This window comes from Microtus pennsylvanicus, chromosome 1, assembly GCF_037038515.1.
Source record: "Microtus pennsylvanicus isolate mMicPen1 chromosome 1, mMicPen1.hap1, whole genome shotgun sequence".
Classification (NCBI taxonomy): Eukaryota; Metazoa; Chordata; class Mammalia; order Rodentia; family Cricetidae; genus Microtus; species Microtus pennsylvanicus.
In genome coordinates, this window is record NC_134579.1 from 212,496,406 (window position 1) to 212,517,502 (window position 21,097).

A 21,097-nucleotide genomic window follows, 5' to 3' on the forward strand; every position below is an offset into this window, starting at 1 on the left:
ATGCTGAGGAAACAGAACAGGCAGCAGAGCAGGTGACAGCAGCTCATGGCTGATCCCTCACCTGTCTCCACTGAGCAGAAAGCAGAGAGGAACCACCTGCGAGCTCAGCTGGTTTTCTCCTCTTCCTCCTCTTAAGGAGTCTGGGTATCGCCCACATTCAAGACAGCTCTTACCCTCTCAGTTAATCTTTTCTGAAAACGTCCTCACAGAAAAGTGTACCTCACCATATTCCTTTATACAGTCTAGGCATTTCACAACCCAATCAAGTGGGCACTCCAAATTTACCATTACATCCAATTTACAGATGGCTGGTCTGAAATTTACACACCAGGGACTGCAGCCAAGCTCCGCTGTGCTAACTGTCCTGTTAGAACTAAGCCTTCAACCTGTGGACCTGCCTCACACCTGAGACAGAGCCAGCTAAACAACCGCCAGCTGGTTACCCTGGAGACTCTGGTACCAGAAAGTGCAGAGGGATTTAGGAGCAGGATGAACAGTTTTCTCCTATACCCCTAATACTGTTCACTCTCCATTACATAATTAAATGTATTATTAAAGAGTTTACATGACTTCCGTTATTTATTAATCCTCTTTCCGAAAGCAACGGAAATGACAGCATGACAGGATTACTAACACTGACACACACACACCAGACAAACCTATTGATAATATTTGACAGATTTTTTTATTAATAATCAAAAACACTTTGCACTTACAATAGGAAAATAAAGGCGTCTTTGATCAATAATTAAATGGAAACTACCCAGGGCCTTACAGGCTTTTCAAAAGACAGGTGTTAGCACACTGGGATCAGTAGGCTAGCGCTTTGCTATAATCTGCTTAAAAATTTACCTAACGACTTTCCTAATAGTTTAACTGAAATTACAACAGGAAAAAAAGCCAGTGTTTATACTGTTTTAGATATGACTCACACACAGCATGAATAAGTCCTATTATATGGCTTCGATACTTTCTTATAAAGATGCTCAACAGAAATTCAGATCTCACTTTAGACCAAGAATTTTGGGTGCAATAAGGCAATTTCTGAACCCCAAGGTTATTTAATGAAGTTCCGGCAGCCGGTGCCACCTCAAAGGAATACTTATTCCCTGCTTCCGTCCAGGGCTAACCATGCTAATGTCGGTCAAGACCAACCATGGCTGGAGCACGCACTGCTGATCTAGCCCTGCACGCACTTTCCCGGACAAACAATATACATTTCACGTATTCCATTTCAGTTTTGGGTTTTTTGGGGTTTTTTTTTTTTTTGGTTTTTCAAGACAGGATTTCTCTGTGTATCCCTGGCCATCCTTGAACTTGCTCTGTAGACCTGGCTGGACTCAAACTCAAGAGAGCCACTTGCCTCTGCCTCCTAAGAGCTGGGACTAAAGGTACAAGCCACCACCACCTGGCGCATTTCAGGTATTTCTTTCAGAAGAAATGTCAATTTACTTGTCTCTACTTTTAAAAAGACAGAGCTAATCATCTAAGCCTCATTTTACACTGGAAGAGAAGTTTAAAATTCTCTTGGTCTCTTATAATTTATGCATGGGGAGAAGACTTTAACTTAATGGACACAGTGTAACTCACCATTCTCGTCGTCGACAGAAAGTCTCAGAAAAATAGAGCCTCATAGAAATTTCAACATTGAATTTTGTTTTTAATCTGAAAGCTTAGCAGGAGTCAAAGTTATATAAGTCAGTAGTTTCTGTAAATCTGTTAGTTCAAGATCAACTCTAACCCGACAGACTTGTATCAAAGTTTACTTTCCCAAAATGTCTGCATAAGCGTTCATAGCCTCCTGAACGAAGGTGAGTGGCAACCACGTGACTCTCGTTGCTCGGTCTTGCCTCTGTCCCACACAATAGATGCTACTCAGTCTTCTAAGTCCTTCCATGCACAAGCAGAAACATACACAAAGAGCCATCAGGAATGGGTCAGCACTGACATCAAACACCTGACTGGCCTCTACAGCAAATTCTTAAAAAGTGCTATGAATTTAAGTATTTTTTTTTAACTTCAGTCTTCAATATTGAAACTGCTAAGTTACTCCATTTTTCCACTTAAGGAAAATATATTTGAGTGGAGAATTAAAAAACTTGGAAAGAAAAAAAAACTTCCAGGGGCCAGAGAGATGGCTCAGTGGGTAAGTCCTTATTGCTCTTGTAAAGGATCCTAGTTCAAGTCCCAGCAACCACATCAAGTGACTCCAGGTCACCTGTAACTGCTCTGGCTCAAGGGATCCAAGCATCTCTTCTAGACTCCATGGGCACCTGCACTCATGTGAACACACTTACCCAATCATACACAGCTAAAAACAAAATAAACCTTAGGGGAAAAATACTCCAATAAGAAGTAAAATCTGCATGCATGGGGCTGCTGGCCTCAGTCTTTTTGATAATAAACAACAATTAAACACTATTCAGTAATAGAACTCTAAATGACAGGTCCAACTGATAAAACATTACACAGTCACCAAGATAATTTCGAAGATGGTGAAACAAAATGTGAAAAGAAAATTCACAAAGGGTCCCTGAGTCATCAGCACAGCATACAACTCCATGTGCAGACGCTGCACAGGAATGCAATCAGAAACACTGCCACCTTGTCATGGAAAGGTCTTCCCTTTATGAACAATATAAAACTCCTCTGGGGGTTACAAATTATTAAAACAACCTACAGAAGAAATGAGAATAAATATCTCTGAAAAACTAATACTCTCAGGGAGACACCCTACTCACTCACTCACTCAGAAAGGTGCCACCTGGCCCAGGGTATAGTTCTGAGATATACAACTAATGGGACTGAATGGCTTCCCAGAATGCACTGTGGCCTAGTCCCCATGGCTGACATCATCAGGTAGGCCCTAATTTGTCCATCTCGAGCACTTCCATACACCACACAGTTGGTTTTAAAGACAACGTTGTCTTTGCATCTCTCTGCCTGTAGAAAGCCCCAGAGGTACAATCACTTCCTCTCATGGTAACAGTTCTCAGTCGGCAACCCAGCTATGGGATCCGATGATTGTTTTCAGTACCGAGGTAGGCCCAGGGCCTTGCACGCTCAGACAAAGCTCTACCACTGAACTATATCCTTAGCCTCAAGTTACAGATTTCAAATGAATGGGAAACTGGGACCATAAATAATGACTACTAAGTGACATCCTCTAAACAGAGGATTACTTACCAAAATGAGGAATTTTTAATAGGAAAGGGAACTATTCAGTTCTCTGTTTTATTAACAACTCAGGGGAAAAGAGGAAAAAAATTCTATTTTTTTTCTAAGTGCAGTAGAACAAGATTCCAGACTCCCATGGGCCCCAAAAACATAGAGAAGGAATATTTCTGATGGTCTTATAATGACAGTTATAGCATCCTAGCAACAAGGCTTTAATGAAAATGTCAATCAAGAGTAATTCATACAGAGTATATACTGTTCTCAAACAGTTGCCTAATAACAAATTTAATTAAAAATAAGAAATTGTCATAACATGTTCATCAAATATGTGGATAGACATCAATAAATGTTACAATAAAGCAGTCATAGTTACTGCAGTATTCTATACTACTACAAAAATAGCCATCGAGGGCCTAACATACTCAGTAAGGTGACAAGGCTTTACTTCTTGCAAGCTGCGTATCTTTCAGCGACATTCTGCCAGTTGATGACATTCCAAATAGCTTTCAGATAATCGGGTCTGACATTCTTATACTGAAGGTAATAGGCATGCTCCCACACGTCAATCCCCAGCAGGGGAACGAGGCCTATCAAGAAGAAGGGAAAATTACTCTTTCAGACAGCATCATCCACTTGTTTCTTATATCACAGAAAATTTGCGTCAGGATGACTATTCCTACAAAAACATTTTACATTTTTATTTTTGAAGAAAATATAATGTGTAAGAGGCTCCCAGAAAGTCAGACCTCCTCTTAAAATAGCAACGGAATCACCTAATGTTGAGCCCCGGCCTTCCTCCCAACGTCAGTCAAGAGACACAGTGAGGTAGGCTGCCTAGGGGAGGCTGAGGCCCTAAGCTTCCCTTCCAAGTTCTGAGCACCAGGGGGTTGGAGGGGAGATGCCTAAGAAGCCTGTTCTACTCTCCAAGGCTAATTTTAGGTTTCTAAATGAGCCACTAAAAGAATAGATTACCAAGAAACTAAACAGGACCAAAGAAAATGATCACTACCTTCAGAAGTTAAATGGTATGAATGAAGAACATATATAAAGGATTTAAATATATGTATTTTTAAATCCTCAAGCCAGATACAGTGACACAGGTCTGTGTCCCCAACCCATGGGAGGCTGAGGCAAGGGGGTATCAAGTAGGCCAGCCCAGCTTAAACAGCAAAGCCAGACTCAAGCCTCTCTATAAAAACATCTCAGCCAGTTTATCCAGATCAGTTATGAGGAACGTAACCTGCTACTAATAGAACAGCAATATTTTAATAACTTTTCATTCTAATGCACTCTCTGTATGCAGAGGACTGCAGGAACCAAGACCTCTCAGCGAGGCGCCCGAGCAGCAGACGGACTCTGAAGAACTTACTGTACCCAAGTTTTCCATGTTATCAGATTCTGTGGCATCTCACCTCCCATTCATGTTCCTCAAAATCTGAGTGTATGTCGAGACGTGAGTGACATGGGCAGAGGTGAGAGGAGGAGCAAAGAGCGACCGTTTGACATCACATCAGAGATGGAGCCACAGCCTACTGCTACACACTGTGGCTCTCCACTTCTTCGCTCCTCAGTGATGTTTACAACAGACGTCTAGTTCAGTCAGGCCCAGGGAAGAAGGAAGGGTTGCTGAGCTGCTGTTTCGTGCCCTGAAGCCCTGCAGAAAGGTCCTGAGTTCTGTCCTAGTTTAACCACAACACTCACCAGAGGGGAGCAGAAGATCCCACCAAGGCAGGCTCAGTTTCTACGTCTTTCTTCCTTCTTATTGCTTATCTAACTTAGGCTTTTACTGTTGTGTATATTAAAATGAAAACTGACCCTAATTTTCTACAGGATGAAGCAGGACTTACAATTAAAACATTCTTATTAAGGAGCCTGCAAAAATCACATGTGCTGCTGAGGAGGAGGGGCACTTAATTGGGGGAGGGGGAGGGAAATGGGAGGCGGTGGCGGGGAAGAGACAGAAATCTTTAATAAATAAATAAATTAAAAAAAATCACATGTGCTTATTTTACCAAGTATCAATTTATTGTGAAGACTCTGGTATAATCTACTAACATTTGCTCGAATTATTACACATTCATAAGTTTAAACTCTGCTAATTTACCTTATTTCTAGGTTAATGTACTCTCTAGTACCTCCAAAACGAAAAGATGAGTTTCAAAGCTTACCTGTGGTTCCCTGCAGTGGGTCCTGATTAGAGCAGGCAGCAATCTGTAAGCGACCTTGCTCTTTATTAAAGCCAAGCCAGCCCCAGCCTGAACCTTGAACTCCAACAGATACAGCAGTCAGCTTCTCCTTAAACTTCTGGAAAGACCCAAAGTCACGTTTGATAGCCTCCAGCAACTCTCCTGAGGGGGGACAGAAAAAGACTTCAAAAACTACAATAAAATGCTATATTCCTAACACTAAAATATTCCTGTCCAAGAACCAACTGGACAACATCAATTGAAGACACAGACAACCCAGAAAGCCTATGTAACGCCAAGTTCCTGCTCCTGGCGCCAGACACTAAGCTGAGTTTCCATTGGACACATTTTTAATGAAGGCTGATGAATGCAGTTAGGGATTTCTTCAGTCCCTGGGCTATTTCACCAGGAAAGAAATAACGTTCTCCACTGGCTTCCTTTGGTTTTCCCATCTAATAGTTTCAACTTGGGCATCCCCACTTAGAGACTGAAAGTTACTGCTGCTCTCCAGTGCTCACCAACATCTCCCCATCTTTACCATACTATGTCACAGAAGCGTTCGTCGTTCTTTCGTCATTGAGCTAACGGTGCACTAAAGAGGGCTGGAGCACAGCTCAGTGAACAGACCAGACTGGCATTCGTGAAGCCCTACATTTAACCCAACAAAGTAAGGGAAAGAGAGAAAGAGAGGAGGGGTGAGAGGGAAAGACAATCTCTCTCTCTGTCTCTGTCTCTGTCTCTCTCTCTCTCTCTCACTCACACACACACACACACACACACACACACACACACACACAAAACCTGGCCTCAAATCCTCCTGCTTCCACCTCACAAATGCTGGGATTGCAGGCATGTAGTACCATATCCCTAGTTCAATCTTTTATTCTGCAGCAATACAGAATTAATTCTGCATTAAGTATATCGCTGAATCAAATGGGTCCAACATCTCACCTCTCCCATTCTATTGACCAAAACATAATTATCTTCTACAAACACAGCTAATGCAGCAAGTGGTACAAACTGTGCAACAGAAACACCGGCCCCGCTGACTGACTCCGACACACTTTATATCCTGAAACACCGGCTCCGCTGACTGACTCCGACACACTTTATATCCTGAAACACCGGCCCCGCTGACTGACTCCAACACACTTTATATCCTGAAACACCGGCTCCGCTGACTGACTCCGACACACTTTATATCCTGAAACACCGACTCCGCTGACTGACTCCGACACACTCTATGTCCTGGTCACGGCCAAAACCTCACAAGTATCAAGTCACAGTCACTTATGGGTGAAGTACATGAGCTTGGCAGTGGTGGCGCACGCCTTTAATCCCAGCATTAGGGAGGCAGAGGCAGGTGGATCTCTGTAAGTTCGAGACCAGCCTGGTCTACAAGCGCTAGTTCCAGGACAGGCTCCAAAGCTACAGAAAAACCCCATCTCGAAAAACCAGAAAAAAAGACAGGCAGGGTAAGGAGTAGAGAGGCGAGAGGGGGCATGCTACATTAGATGGCTCAGAGAGCAATAGCACTTGCTGCTCTACAAGCCTGGTAAGGCAGAAAAAGAAAACCAGCTCCACGCCTTTCATTCCAGCTCTCAGGAGGCAGAGGCAAGCAGATCTCTGTGAGTTCAAGGCCAGCTAGTTCAAGAGCTAGTTCCACAGAGAAACTCTGTCTTGGAAAAAAAAAATTAAGAGGACAAAACAAAACCAACCATCAGTCCTGCTGTACACCAAATATAAAGCTGTAGCAGCATCTACCAACCTTTGGGTTCTCCACCACCATTGGGGCTCAGGTTTGTCCAGAAGATGCTGTGATTGATATGGCCCCCACCATTGAACTTCAGTGCAGGCTGAAGAGCGACCTGCGTTGTAACATCTCCTGAAATACAAAACAGACACCTATTAGAAATTCTTCCTCTCCAGGCAGAGCTCTGAGTTTGAGGCCAGCCTGGTCCAGAGAACAAGTTCCAGGACAGCTAAGGCTAAACAGAGAAACCCTGTCTCGGAGAGAAAAAAAAAAAAACAAAACTTCCTGTCTAAGCCTGCAACAGAGTATTACAGTCAGGCATTACAGCAGCACTCACTAAACAAACAAAGCTCTGGCTACACACACAGAAAAAAAGTATTAAATTTAAGATGATTTTACAACACTAGGGAAAGTTTCAGATATCAGATGTCGCCTTGAAGGAAACACTTTCCCAGCTGGGATATTCCCGCTTTGCCATGACCTCATCCTTCCCCACCTGCTAGTTCCTAAATCAGAGTCTCTTCCCGGAGTCAAGGCTCATGTGACTTACTTATTGCAAGTAAATCTTCCAGAATGTGGTAATTTTCTTCTCTTGGGTTGGCCATTTCCCGCAAACACAGTCATGCTGAAATACCACACTTCTCCACTAGATGCCCCTAGCCAGCCACTGACACTTGACTCAACCAATTTCCCAGATCTGAGTCAATAAAGTACATTAAAGAAAAAGTAAATTTTACTCTGCAGTTCTTCAAGCAATGCAGCTAATCTAGAGACATGACTACCAATCATTTTCCCTGAAAAACTACTAACGGACTAAAGAGACGGCATACTACTTTGACTAGCCATTAAAACAATATTCCCAGGTGTTGTGGGAGGCTCAACAGGTGAAAAACAAACAAAAAGCTCTTGCCTGGAAAACCTGACAACCCGACCTGAGCTGACAGTCTTAGTTCAGTTCTTGGATACCACAGTGGAAGGAGAGAATCAACTCCCAAAAGTTCTCCTCTGCCCCCTACCAGCCCGATGTGTCAAGTATACATCCACACATGCACAGACAGGTTTTTTTCTACCACGGTGTTCCCATAAACATCATCCGAGGTGCAAACACAAAAGTCCACACGTTATGGCTTAAAAACATAGATAAATAAACTTAACTATTTTTCCATTTAGTGACAGATACTGTTTATCACAAAATAGATATATTTTTCTTGTGAACTTTGACCCCAAAGTTAAATCAAGAAAAGAACCATGACTAGCCGGTGCTGGCCGGGGCGTCTGCTAAGTTAAGTGCTAACTCCTGCGTTGTCCTGTAGTTGGCCACCTAGTAAAAGGTGTGAAATGGGAGTCTGCGGGCGTTTCTCAGGGGTCAGGGAGCCCAAGCCCCAGACTGAACAATCCTACTGCTGTCCAAAATAATGACAATAATCACGACGTGGGCTGCAGACTCCTGATGCCACGCACTTCAGACCCTCTCCCTCACCTGCTGCCAGGCCACCCGCGGACCGCGCTCCCAGCAAAGCCCCAGCCACTCCTAGCACCAGCCATCCTGCCCCTCAAGGGCACCTGACTGACCCAGCCTGGGCACTCTCAGCCCTTCTGCAAATGGCCGCCAAGGCTACCTGAAAAAAGCAAACTTTCCCAAAGCCACGTTATATAACAACAACCGCAGATTTTAAATATCCAAATGCAAAACGAAAATAATAAATATTCATTATGCAAAAAGCAGTGGCGTCCGGGAACAGTCTGTAAACGACTTCCAATTTACCAATGTTAGCCAGCAACACGGGTGTCAAAGACGAACTCAGAACAGTCAAGTGTAGCATGTACTTTCGGGAGGTGCTGCGTTTTCCGGAATAGCAAAGGACGTTTGTGCAAACCAACGCAGACACTCTCCTGCATCGAAACCGACAACCGTCTGGGAAAGGGGGAGCCGGTGGCAAGCGGTGCCCACCCGGGGTGTCTCTCGTGCAGGGGCCTCGCACCTACCCTTGGCCAGGGCCTCGTGGTACTTCTCCTCGGTGGCGTTCAGATTGTTCACGTAGGTCGCGTGGTGCTTGCTGTGGTGCAGCTGCATGATCTGCGCGTTGATGTGCGGCTCCAGCGCGCCATAGTCGTAAGGCAGGTCGGGGAGGCTGTGCTTGTGCCGGGAGCCCGCGGTACTGGCCGCCGGGGCCAGCCTCCGGCCCGCGCTGAAAGGGACACAGAGGACGCCGCGTCACGCCACCCACAGCACGAACCAGCCACGCTCGCCACCCCGAGATCCCCCCACGGAGGATGCCGCGGCCCCGGGCCCCGCCGCTCACCTGCACACCTCCCGACACAACATACTGAGACGCCCTAGGCCGCCGATCTCCGCGGAACACGGCCGTTCGCTCTCAAGCGCGCGTCCGCTCTGCGGCGTCCGCACCGCGTCCGCAAGGACAGCGCGCGGCAGTGACCCTGCCGGCCGCGCCCATCCGCGGAGGGGAGAACGGCGGCGCGGGCGCCCGCACCGTGACTAAGCGGCGCCCGGAGAAGGCCGCGTCTCCCCCGCGGTGAGTTGGTAGGGCCCGCGAGTCTGTCAGGGCCCCGCCCCCGGTGTGACCACGCCCCCATCCTCAGCCCCGGCCCCGCCCCCTCTCGGTCCGCCCCGCCCAACCTGGACTCTGGGCTGTGGCGCCTCCCCTCCTCTTCCACGCGCGCCCCTTGGAAGTCCCGGAGATCGTTCTCCGGGAAGCCACGGCCCTGCTGCTGGTCAGAACCTTGGTGTAACCACGGCCCCTATGACCCAGTTACTTGTGCCCGGAATGACCTTCCCTGGGGCTTTCTCCGGGCTGGAGTCAGGACCGTAGCCAAGTGTCTCGATCACCCACGGGATGCCCAGCAGCAGGAATGTTGAACTTAAAATCATGTTGCAGATTTGCATGTGTTCATCTTTGTTACCCGTGGGTTTGGTACTACTGACTCCAGGTGCATCTCAGTTAACGAATAAGCATCGGGATTAAATGTTTCCTAAATCCTGCCTGTACCCTGCACGTTTTGTGTCTTTGGTGACTTCAAAAACCACTGTTTCAAAAACAACAACAAAATAAAACCACTGTTTCCCCTTCTGGCCTTATAGTCTAATAAGCTATGGCTATCAAATGTTTTCAGAGCGATTATATATAGAATTTAAGACAGTCTTCCTCTGCAACGGATAGGATTTGGATTTAGGCCTTTATTTGGTTAAAAAACACTATCAAAGGAAACAGAAGGCTGGTGGCTGCATAGTTCCCAGTGTTTTCTTCCACTCCCTGTGCACACACACACACACACACACAAGGATGGGCTTGGGGTAAGAGGAATTCGGGAAGATGCTTTCAGGCATAGAGACTTGTTCACTCAGGAGAAGTGCTGAGTGTCTGTGCTCAGGTGGAGGAGACCTGGGTTGTGTTATGGATACCTTTAAAATTCAAAAAGCCTAGATCAGTATGGTTGAAAACAAGTGAACCGTGTTAGCTGAGAAAAAGGAGTCCTGAGGTGTTCCTCCAGCGAGGTGGTCTAATGCTGTTACCCTGAGGGGCAGGCTAGTCAATTCCACATGCTTGGATTTAAAATCTCTCATGAATAGATCTTAGCTGTGTCCTCTTCTGTTTTGTCTTGGTTTTTTTTCCCCCCAAAATTAATGTTTTAGGTTAACATACAAAGTAATGGGTTTCATTATGGCGTTTTCATCTCTATTTCTTTTTCTTTCATGTCACAAACCTTACCCAGGCAGGAACCTAAGTGAAAATGACTTGTACCTGGCATTGTTCATAATCTCCAGAGACACAGGCCCTAATGCCATCATCCCAAATGTTGAAGTCCAAAAGAGCCAAATCCCTTCTGAAATCCTGAAGCCAAAGTCCAAAAATCTCAATTTCTATGTTTTTTAAAGCAAAAGAAAGGTTTAATAAAAGGGGTAGAAACCAAATTCTAAGGAAATTTCTAGTCACAGAATACAGAGTGCAAGAATCCACAGATGTGCCATCTGTCCTGACATTCCTTCAGCTGACTCAAAGATACATTCGCATCAGGTCAGGGCCACCACAAATGGGGGTGGGGAGCAAACACCCACTAACACATGCTCTCAACACCATGTAGGTCCACAGTGCTTATAGAACAGGAACCCTTATGACTTAAGTAAAAACTAGTGGGGTTCAAGATGGCCACACCAATGACAAAATCAAGGAGGAACTGTCAAGGAAACCAGAGTAACGAACGTCCCCAAACCCCTCCAGCTTCAGTGACTCCCGCTTAACTTAAAAATGGTTCATTCTGAAGGCCACACAGCTGAACAGCACATCGTTAGTTTCCTGCTAGCTTTGACAAGCAGATTTTGAGAACCATCGCCTCGGCAACTTTTGCTAAAAGCCGTGACTATACCAAAGTAAGCCACGTAGGGGGTGACTTAAATGGCGTGAAAGGGTTACTTCGCCGTCTCCATATTGTGTGAGAGTCAGACTCAACTCAAGTTGTTGGTGATTTGGGAAATGTTTTGTTGAAGACCATGGCCCAGTGTGAACTTGGCCTCCTGCCCTCTGGAGCAGATGTGTGTTTCTTCCGCCCCAGCCTGCCTTTCTCTGAACCTCTAGACTTCTCCTTCAGCCTTACTGTATGGTCCAAACCAAACCGTGAGGCTAAGATACTTTTGCAAGACGATGATGTCAAGAAAGACTCAGCAGTTCCTCTGGTGTAGTAGTAGGAGCGGCGGGCTGAGTCCCCGCACCCGGCCGCCTGAACGGCTAGCTTTTCCCGAAATAAATACACGGAAACTGTATTTTTTTAAACACTGCCTGACCCATTAGTTTCAGTTTCTTATTGGCTAGCTTTTACATATTGATCTAACCCATTTTTATTAATCTGTGTAGCCCACAAGCTGGCTTACCAGGAATGATCTTAACCTGCGTCTGTCTGGAGTGGGAGAACCATGGCGACTTCTTTACTCAGCTTCTTTCTCCCAGCATTTCATTCTGTTTACTCCGCCTACCTAAGGGTTGGCCTATCAAATGGGTCTAGGCAGTTTCTTTATTAATAAGAAATCACTCCCACATCACTCTGGTTAGCCTCTGCCTGTCTGTCACCCTGGAAACCTCAAGGCCCGTGGTTGCTCACAAAAAGAACATCTTTTGAAATCATGCTTATGACTAATGGACAATTACCTAACTTTTGCCTCCCCTCACCCACGACTCCATGAAGCCTTGCTCCTCCTCATGCTGGTTTTCCTCAATCACCATTGTCTCGCTTTGGCTTAAACTGAAGTTGACCAGCTTAGGCTGATGTCCCAAGAAGGGGGGTTTGCCTGTCTTCCCTATTTTAATATTTGTAACTTGAAGAAATCTCCTTCCCCTGCCTCTAGAGTGCTTGGAGTACAGGCCTGTACCACCGCATCTAGTTGCTTGTCTCAGTTCTACCGTGGCCATGCCCTGAAATCCTGTCATCTAGGATCAAGAGCTTGAGAGTCACTAACTGGTTGCTGAGTCGTTATATGCATGCTGTAAAAAGACACACAGTGGTGATGCTGTTTAGTCTCCAGGGTTGTTTCCTCCAGATCTGTGCTCTGACATGCATGTGAACTGTATCTCACACCCAAAAGACAGAACTCAACCCTTTCATATGTATATGGTGTTCATATGGGTGTATAGCTGTATGTCTGTAGGCACTGCTCTCCTGGAGTCCAGAGATCCATAGCAGGTATCTTCCTAAATCGGTCTCTACCTCATTTTTAGAGACAGGGTCTCTCACTGCAGCTGGAGCTCATCAATTCCCTGGGTCCCATCTGTCTCCACCATGACCCCAACAGCACTGGAGTCACAGCCAGGCACCACCACACCCAGTTTTTGTGGGTGCTGGGGATCTGAACTAAGATCCTCATGCTTACACAGCAGACATTTTACCCAGTTAGCCACCTCCCAGCCAACTCGTGTGTGTGCATGTGTGCGTGTGCTCGCGTGTGTATGTATGTGTGCATGTGTGTATGTGCGCACGCGTGTGTATGTGTGTGTGCATGTGTGTGTGCGCGCGTGTGTATGTGTGTATGCATGTGTGTGTATGTGCACGCGCGTGTGTATGTGTGTGTGCATGTGTGTGTGCTCGCGTGTGTATGTGTGTGTGCATGTGTGTATGTGCACGCGCGTGTGTGTGTGCATGTGTGTGTGTGCTCGCGTGTGTATGTGTGTGTGCATGTGTGTATGTATGTGCGCGCGTGTGTATGTGTGTGTGTGCATGTGTGTGCGCGCGCGTGTGTATGTGTATGTGTGTGTGCTCGCGTGTGTGTGTGTGTATGTGCACGCGCGTGTGTATGTGTGTGTGCATGTGTGTGCGCGCGCGTGTGTATGTGTGTATGTGTGCATGTGTGTGCACCTCTCCCACTTATGCCTACCATCATAATTCCTAACTTCTCATTGTATTTCTTGCATCTATCTTAAGTCATAATTTTTTAACCCAAGACTTGCTACTATCCCTTTGTTTGGCCTTGAGCCATTTATGTTTAGACTACATTTGCTTTTTCCCCAGCGTCAGTGAAAAGCCAGCCTCCTGTCTTTTCCTTTGACTGGTCCCAGACCATCTCTTCCCACCTTTACAAGGAACCCAACAAAACCAAGGAAGGGTGAAAGAAGGTTCATCCCATGTTTAAAACCATCGAGTCCCTCCAAAAGCCCCCCCATGGATGATTAGGCAAGGTCTCTGCCTCCTTGGGGAAATAAATGCCCCTCACACCTACTACTGCAATGAAACAGGGTTTGCTTCAGTGTGGCCACCAGGTGGTGCTCCTTCCCAGAGTACAGTACTATACAGACCTTTCAGAATAGTTTTTGTTGACAAAGTATGCCCAATAACCACAGTCCCATATGCCTGGACAATGGATAGCCCCGCTGGGTATCTCGGTGAATAACAACATCTTAATTCTGTTAGCAGTTGCCTAGATAGTCGTGATATTTTGGGGAAGAAAGTGGCTGCCCTTTTGCCCTTGTCTAAAAAGTCAGCCTGTGCAAAAGTGAAGAGTTTTGGATTAATTCCACTGGCAGAGGGATCTCAAAACAGCCTACTATGGACTCTGTCATGTGGTTATTAGTGATAACTCTGATGAAGATTTGTACTGGAAAGGAGCAAGTTGAGCAGGGTAGATTACAAAAATGTAAGTTTTGAGGACAAAAAGAACAAAGGAAGTGAAATGGAACTAAGTCTTGTGTTCAAGGAGATAAATGGATTAGGAAATGGAATAAAAAGAATGGTGGACTCAGGACAAGATCCCCCCAGCTAAGTTTCCAACTTGTGAAAAGAAGTTAAAGAGCATCTTAGAGCCAGGTGGGTGAAGGTGCACACCTTTAATCCCAGGACTTCGAAGGCAGAAGCTTTCGGATCTCTGAGTTCGAAACCATCCTGGTCTAGAGATCCAGTTTCAGGACAGCCAAGCTTGGGCGGTGAAAGACAGATATCTGGTGAAGTTGTAATTGAACAAGGGGTCCATGTTTCAGCCCCAGCAAGCACCAGAACTTGGTAGCTTTGGCCACATGGTCTGGCTTTAGAGTTAAGGATAGAAGAATTGGGTTATGGAATTTGCCTCCACGTGAAGGAAAGCCCTGAGACCAGGCATGTGTCAGTGTGCTCCCTGAATGGAAGCCCAGAAAGGCCATTTCATGAAGCTGTGAAGTTGAAGCCTGGATTGCTTTGGAGACCCCAAGGTGTTAGAGATGCCATTATATGCTGGGTGTATGTGATTTGGTTTTTGATTTTGATTTTATAGAAGATTAAGAGATTGCATAAATTTCATAAGAGACTTTGAACTTTAGATTTTTAAAGTGTTGAGACTGTGATAGACTATGGGGACTTTTGAAATTGGACTAAATGAATTTTGCATTATAATATTGTTGAAAGCTTATGGGGACCAGAGAGTAGAATGTAGTAATTTGAATATAATTAGCCCTCATAAGCTCATAGGCAGTGGCACTATTAGGAGATATGGTTTTGTTGAAGTGAATATGGCCTTGTTGGAGGAAGTGTATCACTGTGGGGACAGGCTTTGAGGTTTTCTATGCTCAGGATACTACCCAGTGTCTCAGTTGACTTTCTGTGCCTGCAAGATGTAGGACTCTCAGCTACTTCTCCAGCACCATGTCTGCCTGCACACCGCCATGCTCCCTGCCATGATGATAATGGATTAAACCTCTGACATTGTAAGCCGCCACCTTAATGAAATGATTTCCTTTATAAGAGTTGTCATGCAGGGTGGTGTGGCGCACGCCTTTAATCCCAGCACTTGGGAGGCTGAGGCAGGCGGATCTCTGTGAGTTCGAGACCAGCCTGGTCTACAAGAGCTAGTTCCAGGACAGGCTCCAAAACCACAGAGAAACCCTGTCTCGAAAAAAAAAAAAAGAGTTGTCATGCAGGGCGGTGGTGGCGCACGCCTTTAATCCCAGCACTTGGGAGGCTGAGACAGGCGGATCTCTGAGACAGGTGGATCTCTGTGCATTCCAGTCCTAGCTGGTCTTCAGAGTAAATTCCAGGACAGCCAGAGCTGTTACACAAAAAAACCCTATCCTGGAGAAAAAAAAAAGTTACTAGCTGCCCTGGAATTCTCTGTAGACCAGGCTGACCTCACAGAGATCCGCCTGCCTCTCCCTTCTCAGTGTGGGATTAAAGTTGTGTGCTGCCACCCCCCGGCCAGGGGTTATTTTCTAATTCTATCATTTATTATACATTTAGTAGGAGGTACTCTATTGTAAAGAAAACAGGCTAGAGAGATGGCTCTGTAGTTAAAGGCTAGGTCCATACCCAGAACGTCAAGAAAATTTATCCTTCATTAAGTGGGGGTGAATCATTGTTCTATTGTTATTATTAATGATTTTTGAGACAGGCTCTTTCTAGGTAGCCCAGGCTGGCCTAGAACCTAGTGTTTAGCCTCTTGAGTGTACGGAAATGCACCATCCATCAGGCCTGGTGCACAGTTATGTAAGGCAGAATATATGCTATTTTCTTTAATTAATTGTCAGAGCAGTACACTGATTTAATAGTCAATTCCAATAATGGGCGAACTATTCTCTCCGTCCAAGAATAACTATGGGCTCATGGTTGGTTTCAGGTTTTTTTGCGGTAGGTTTTGCCACGTAACCCAGGCTTTCCTCACATTTATAATCTCTGCGTCTGCTCCTGGGTTTGGGGATCACAAACATGCTAAAGTTTTCAGGTATTCAGTATTTGCTGTCGGTTGTTCTCATTTCCCTTTCGATGCTAAAATTACCCCTAATTTGGCTTGTGGGGAATCCTCCCAGCTGATTCCTGTGGATTCAAATTTTACTTCTGGCACCTCACTATATAATGAACCATGGCCAGGCTATATCCTGTATTAAATAGAATTGTAACCTACACCCTGTAGCAACTCTCTCAAGAAGTCAGAGCTTTAGTAATGATGACACCCCAGGAAGCCACCCTGCTGTACTGAGGCCGAAAAGAAGTCAGTGTGCTCTCCACTCATCATTCAGGAAGCTGGACCATACCCTGTGCAACAACCAGTGCAAAACACCCAGGGCTTGATTCAACACTGACAGCTCCTCCAATCCCCCAATTTTGTCTCCTACCTTATGAAGTTGAGGATGACCTTGGGCTTCCTGCCTTCACCTCCTGAGTGCTGTGTGTGTAGCCCCACACCCAGTGTGCAAGTGCTGGAGATTGTGTAAAACGTTAAGACAATCCTAAAGCCATTTTTGAATCCTCTCAGCCTCTGTGCCATAGTGCTTCCCCTCCTCCCCTGGGAACCAAGGACCTAACAGCTACACTTGCATGTACTCAGTTCCTGAACAATTACCCATATACGTATGCTTTGGTTAGGTCCCCTGGGAAACGGGGTCAAAATGACCTCTTACCTCATCTGATCTGGCAACAGCTCTCCAGTCAATTATTGGTAATAGTCCTTTCAAATAAACCAATCAGAATAGTCAAAGAACAACCCCCCCCTTGCTTCTGCGGCCCTTTTAAAAGTAGACTGTACCCGCTATTCGGGGTCCCTCAGCTTCCCGAATGCTGGGGGACCCTGTCATGACAGAATTAATAAAATCCTCATGCTTTTGCATCGGCTGTGGTGTGTGAGATGGTCTCTGGGGGCGACTCCTTCTCGGTGTTTGGACGCTAGAGTCCAACAATTGAACTCAGGGTTTCGCGTGTGCCAGGCACTCTACCTGCTGAACTCTACCCCAGCCCTTGTCTCCATTTTTAACATGGCCAGCTACACCCCTCTAAAGCAGACAGATGGGGTGATTGGCTTCCAACTAGTCACCTGCCTCTGGCTGCCCAGTGCCCAGTCCCCAGCCTAGTCACAGCTGGAACAGCCGCTTTCCCACTGGGAAGCATCCTCTGCCTGCCCTGGAATCTCTTCCAACTCAAGTCATGAATTAGATTGACTTTCTCCTTCCATGTACCAAACCCTCAAAAGATAGCCTCTGCTTACTAACTTTTTAATTTTTATTTTTGAGCCTTTGGTTTTTCTCATGTGGTTTGTTGTGGTTTATTGCAAACTTTTTTGACAAGTAACTTGCATGCAAGAAATGTGCCCTTTTAGTGCTGGTTTGATTTGCTTTGATAAGTGTGCATATCTGGGTAACCAAGATAAAGAACAAACACATAGACCTGGGTAACCACACACCGGTTCCAACCCTAAGTTCCTCAATCTTACTTTTCAGTTGCTGCTTCTTCTCTTCCACTCCTACTACCTGCTGATATCATCTATCATTATTAGTTTTGTCTTTTCTCCTAAATCCTGTGGACGTATCTCATTAACTCAGACACTTCCTCTGCATTTAAGACATAGCGAAATATTTGACTTACGCCCCCCAGAACTAGTAGCAGAAGCTCTGATTTTTTTTCCATATAAACACTGCTTGGCCCATTTCTATTAATGTGTGTAGCACCACGAGGAATCTTACCAGGAAGATTTTAGCCTACGTCCATCCTGGGTCGGAGCTTCATCGCGCCTCTGGATTTTTTTTAAGTGTAAAATAGAACTTAAGTGCTAGAGAGATGGCTCAGCAGTTAAGTGCTCTTAGATGCTCCTCCAGAGACCTAGTTCATTTTCCAGAAACCCCAGCACAGCTCATGATCCATGGCCCTCTTCTGGCGTGCAGGCATACATGCGGACAAAGCACTCACATGTATAAAATACATAAATAAATTTAAAAGAAAATAGAAGTTAGAAACCAATCATCTACTTATTGATACCATTAGGGAAAACCATCCTGGTTTGCCTTGAAAGACGGTTTTAGATTTATATGTGTAAATGTTTTGTCTGCAGGTATGTATTTTTACCATGTATGCTCCTGAAACCAACTGAGGTCAGAAGAGGGCATTATGGATGATTGGGAGCCACCATGTGGGTGCTTGCAATTGAGCCCAGGTTCTTTGCAAGAGCAATAAGAACTTTTGATCATTGGATCACTCTAGCCCTTGTCTGAGAGTTTTAAACCAAATGGCCATTACCCCAGGAAACCCCTGTAATACCTGGGAAGAACTGACAATCTATCACCCTTCAAAGCCCTTTCAGTACACAAAATTAAGACTTTTATCTTTTTTCTTAAACGGGTATTCATTAATCATACAAAATAACTTCATTACTTTTTTTTTTTTTTGGTTTTTCGAGACAGCGTTTTTTTGGTTTTTGTTTTTTGAGACAGGGTTTCTGTGTAGCTTTGGAGCCTCTCCTGGAATTAGCTCTTGTAGACCAAGCTAGCCTTGAACTCACAGAGATCCGCCTGCTTCTGCTGGGATTAAAGGTGTGCGCCACCACCACCCAGCCAAACTTCATTTTTAAATATTTAATTTATATATACCTACGTGCCTATGTGTATGTGCCTACAGAAACCGGAAGAGGAGGTCAGACTCCCCTGGAACTGGAGTTACATGTGGTTGTGAGCCATTTGATATGGATGCTAAGAACTGAACTCAGGTCCTCTAGGAGAGCAATAAATGCTCTTAACTCACGAACACTCTGGTAAGCCTGCCTCATTATTTTTATGTGTGTATATTGTACTTTGATCATTTTTCTACCTCATTACTATTTTTTTGTCCTTTCTTCTATTGATCCTCTTAGGTCACTCACTTTAAAATGTGTTCAAGAAGCTGGAGAGAAAGCTCACTCATTAGAGCACGGGCTGTTCAGAGATGCAGGAGCAGTTCCCAGTTAGGTGCAGCCACTTAAAAGGTGGCTCACAATGATCTATAGGTCCAGATCCGGTACCCTCTTCTGACTTCCAAAGCCACCAGGCACACAGACATACATGCAGTCAAAACACTCATACATATAAAATAAAAATTTTATATCTAAAAATGATTTTTTAAAAAGTATTTATATATATACACATACGTGTGTGTGTTACGCCTGTGTACCACACATATGCCTACATGAGACCAGAAGGGGGCATCAGACCCCCTGTAACTGGAGTCACATACATTCATGAGCTGCCATGAGGGTGCTGGGAATTGAACCCAGGTCCTTTGAAAGAGCAACAAGTGCTTCTTTGGTTTTGTGTTTGTGTTTTCTTTTTTTTTTTTTTTACCCTGGACATCTTTGGAGAAAGTAACATTAAAATATTTGTACTACAATATACATACAGCTTCAAAATCACAGCAACGATATGGTTAATTATAAATCACTTAATGAAACTGAGTAATTATTATCTATAGGACAGAGTCCTCCACAGGCACAGTACCAGAGTGTGGCGCTCAAACACTGCAAATGTATTCTTTCCCTTGTGTATCTTAGTTACACATCAATTGTACTTAGAGTGAATTGGTTTGTTTCAATTTACTTTGGACTTCAGGTTTTTTTTTTTCTTGTTTTACCATTTGGCTATGTCAACTTTGAAAATTCAGATGTCTTGCTTCTACCTTTATCTCCCTCTTTATGAATAACTTTTCCGTTTCTGCACTATCCTTCATTCTTTCCAATGAATATGTGCCTACTTATGCTGTGGAACAGTCTTTGCACACCATAAATATGTATTGCTCTCGTTGTCAATAAAAAGCTGATTGGTCGATGGCTAGACAGTATTTTCAGGGCAGAGAGAATGCTGGGAAGAAGGAAGATGGAGCCAGGGGAGTTGTCAGGAAATGCTGAGGGTGCAAGACAGCTAACGGTTGAGCATTTTTACTAATAAGTCTCCAAGTAGTTATTTGGAAGCCGCTGCAAAACAGAGCTGACCATGGTCCCCACGAAAAGCTCCGACTATATACCCATATTTGTGTATATTTATTTTTACACCTTGCTTTACTCACTTAACAGAAACCAGGACTCATTCCAAAATAACAACTTTTTTATTTTTTTTCGTTTTTGGTTTTTCAAGACAGGGTTTCTCTGTGTAAAAGCTCTGGCTGTCCGGGAACTCACTCTACAGACAGACCAGGCTGGTCTTGAGATCGGCTTGCCTCTGTCACCCCCCACCCCCACCCCGTGCTGGGATTAAAGGCGCGCCAGCACCGCCAATAACTATGAATAGCTGCATCCTCACCATAAGATGGGATTTCAATGTATATTTCCATTATAAACACAGTTGACCCTTCTCCCATGGTAAAGGGTCTTTTTTCACGTCCTTCCTCGTTTTCTTTAGTTTACTGCTATGTAAACTGGAACTGGAGTATTTTCTCTAGCCTAGGGCGACTACACACCATGGGTCCTTTCATTATCTGGTCTGTACTGTCACCGTATCCTTATGAATCACCTCAGCCAGGACAGCTTCACTGGGGATCAACAGTTCTCATACAGCTGGCTAAGCCGGCCGAGCCTAAGAATGGCTGTCCCATCTGAGGAGCGATGTCCTTTTTGCTGCAGTCAGGCGGACTGTCTTCCTGGAATCCTCGCCCGGCTGCTTTCCCGGGCTTCCGGTCCACGGTCCGTCCTAGGGCGGCCCCCACGCAGCCGCCCCGCTCCTTGATCCAAGCCCGGAGCCGTCCAGGGGGCGCGGCAGCGGCTGTCGTACTCCCCCAGTCTCAGATCTAG

The 21,097-nt window shown here is 45.2% G+C and overlaps 1 protein-coding gene across 1 annotated transcript; it reads right to left on the reverse strand.

Annotated features, from left to right (window-relative positions):
- Window positions 1–666: 666 nt before the first annotated feature.
- On the reverse strand, window positions 667–9,582 carry Sod2 (superoxide dismutase 2). Its single transcript, XM_075950685.1, has 5 exons — window positions 9,420–9,582; window positions 9,103–9,305; window positions 7,132–7,248; window positions 5,346–5,525; window positions 667–3,764 (listed from the first exon to the last, which is right to left on the reverse strand). The coding sequence occupies exons 1-5, from the start codon at window positions 9,440–9,442 to the stop codon at window positions 3,619–3,621; spliced, it is 669 nt and encodes a 222-aa protein (XP_075806800.1). The 5' UTR covers window positions 9,443–9,582; the 3' UTR covers window positions 667–3,618.
- Between the last annotated feature and the right edge of the window lie 11,515 nt (window positions 9,583–21,097).

Excerpts from the sequence above, each read along its gene's own strand:
- Sod2 (XM_075950685.1), bottom strand. The coding sequence starts at position 9,442 with ATGTTGTGTCGGGAGGTGTGCAG. Across the intron at positions 9,306-9,419 it reads TTGTGTCGGGAGGTGTGCAG|CGCGGGCCGGAGGCTGGCCC; the intron begins GTGAGCGGCGGG and ends TGTCCCTTTCAG. Across the intron at positions 5,526-7,131 it reads TGGTGGTGGAGAACCCAAAG|GAGAGTTGCTGGAGGCTATC; the intron begins GTTGGTAGATGC and ends GTCCCCCCTCAG.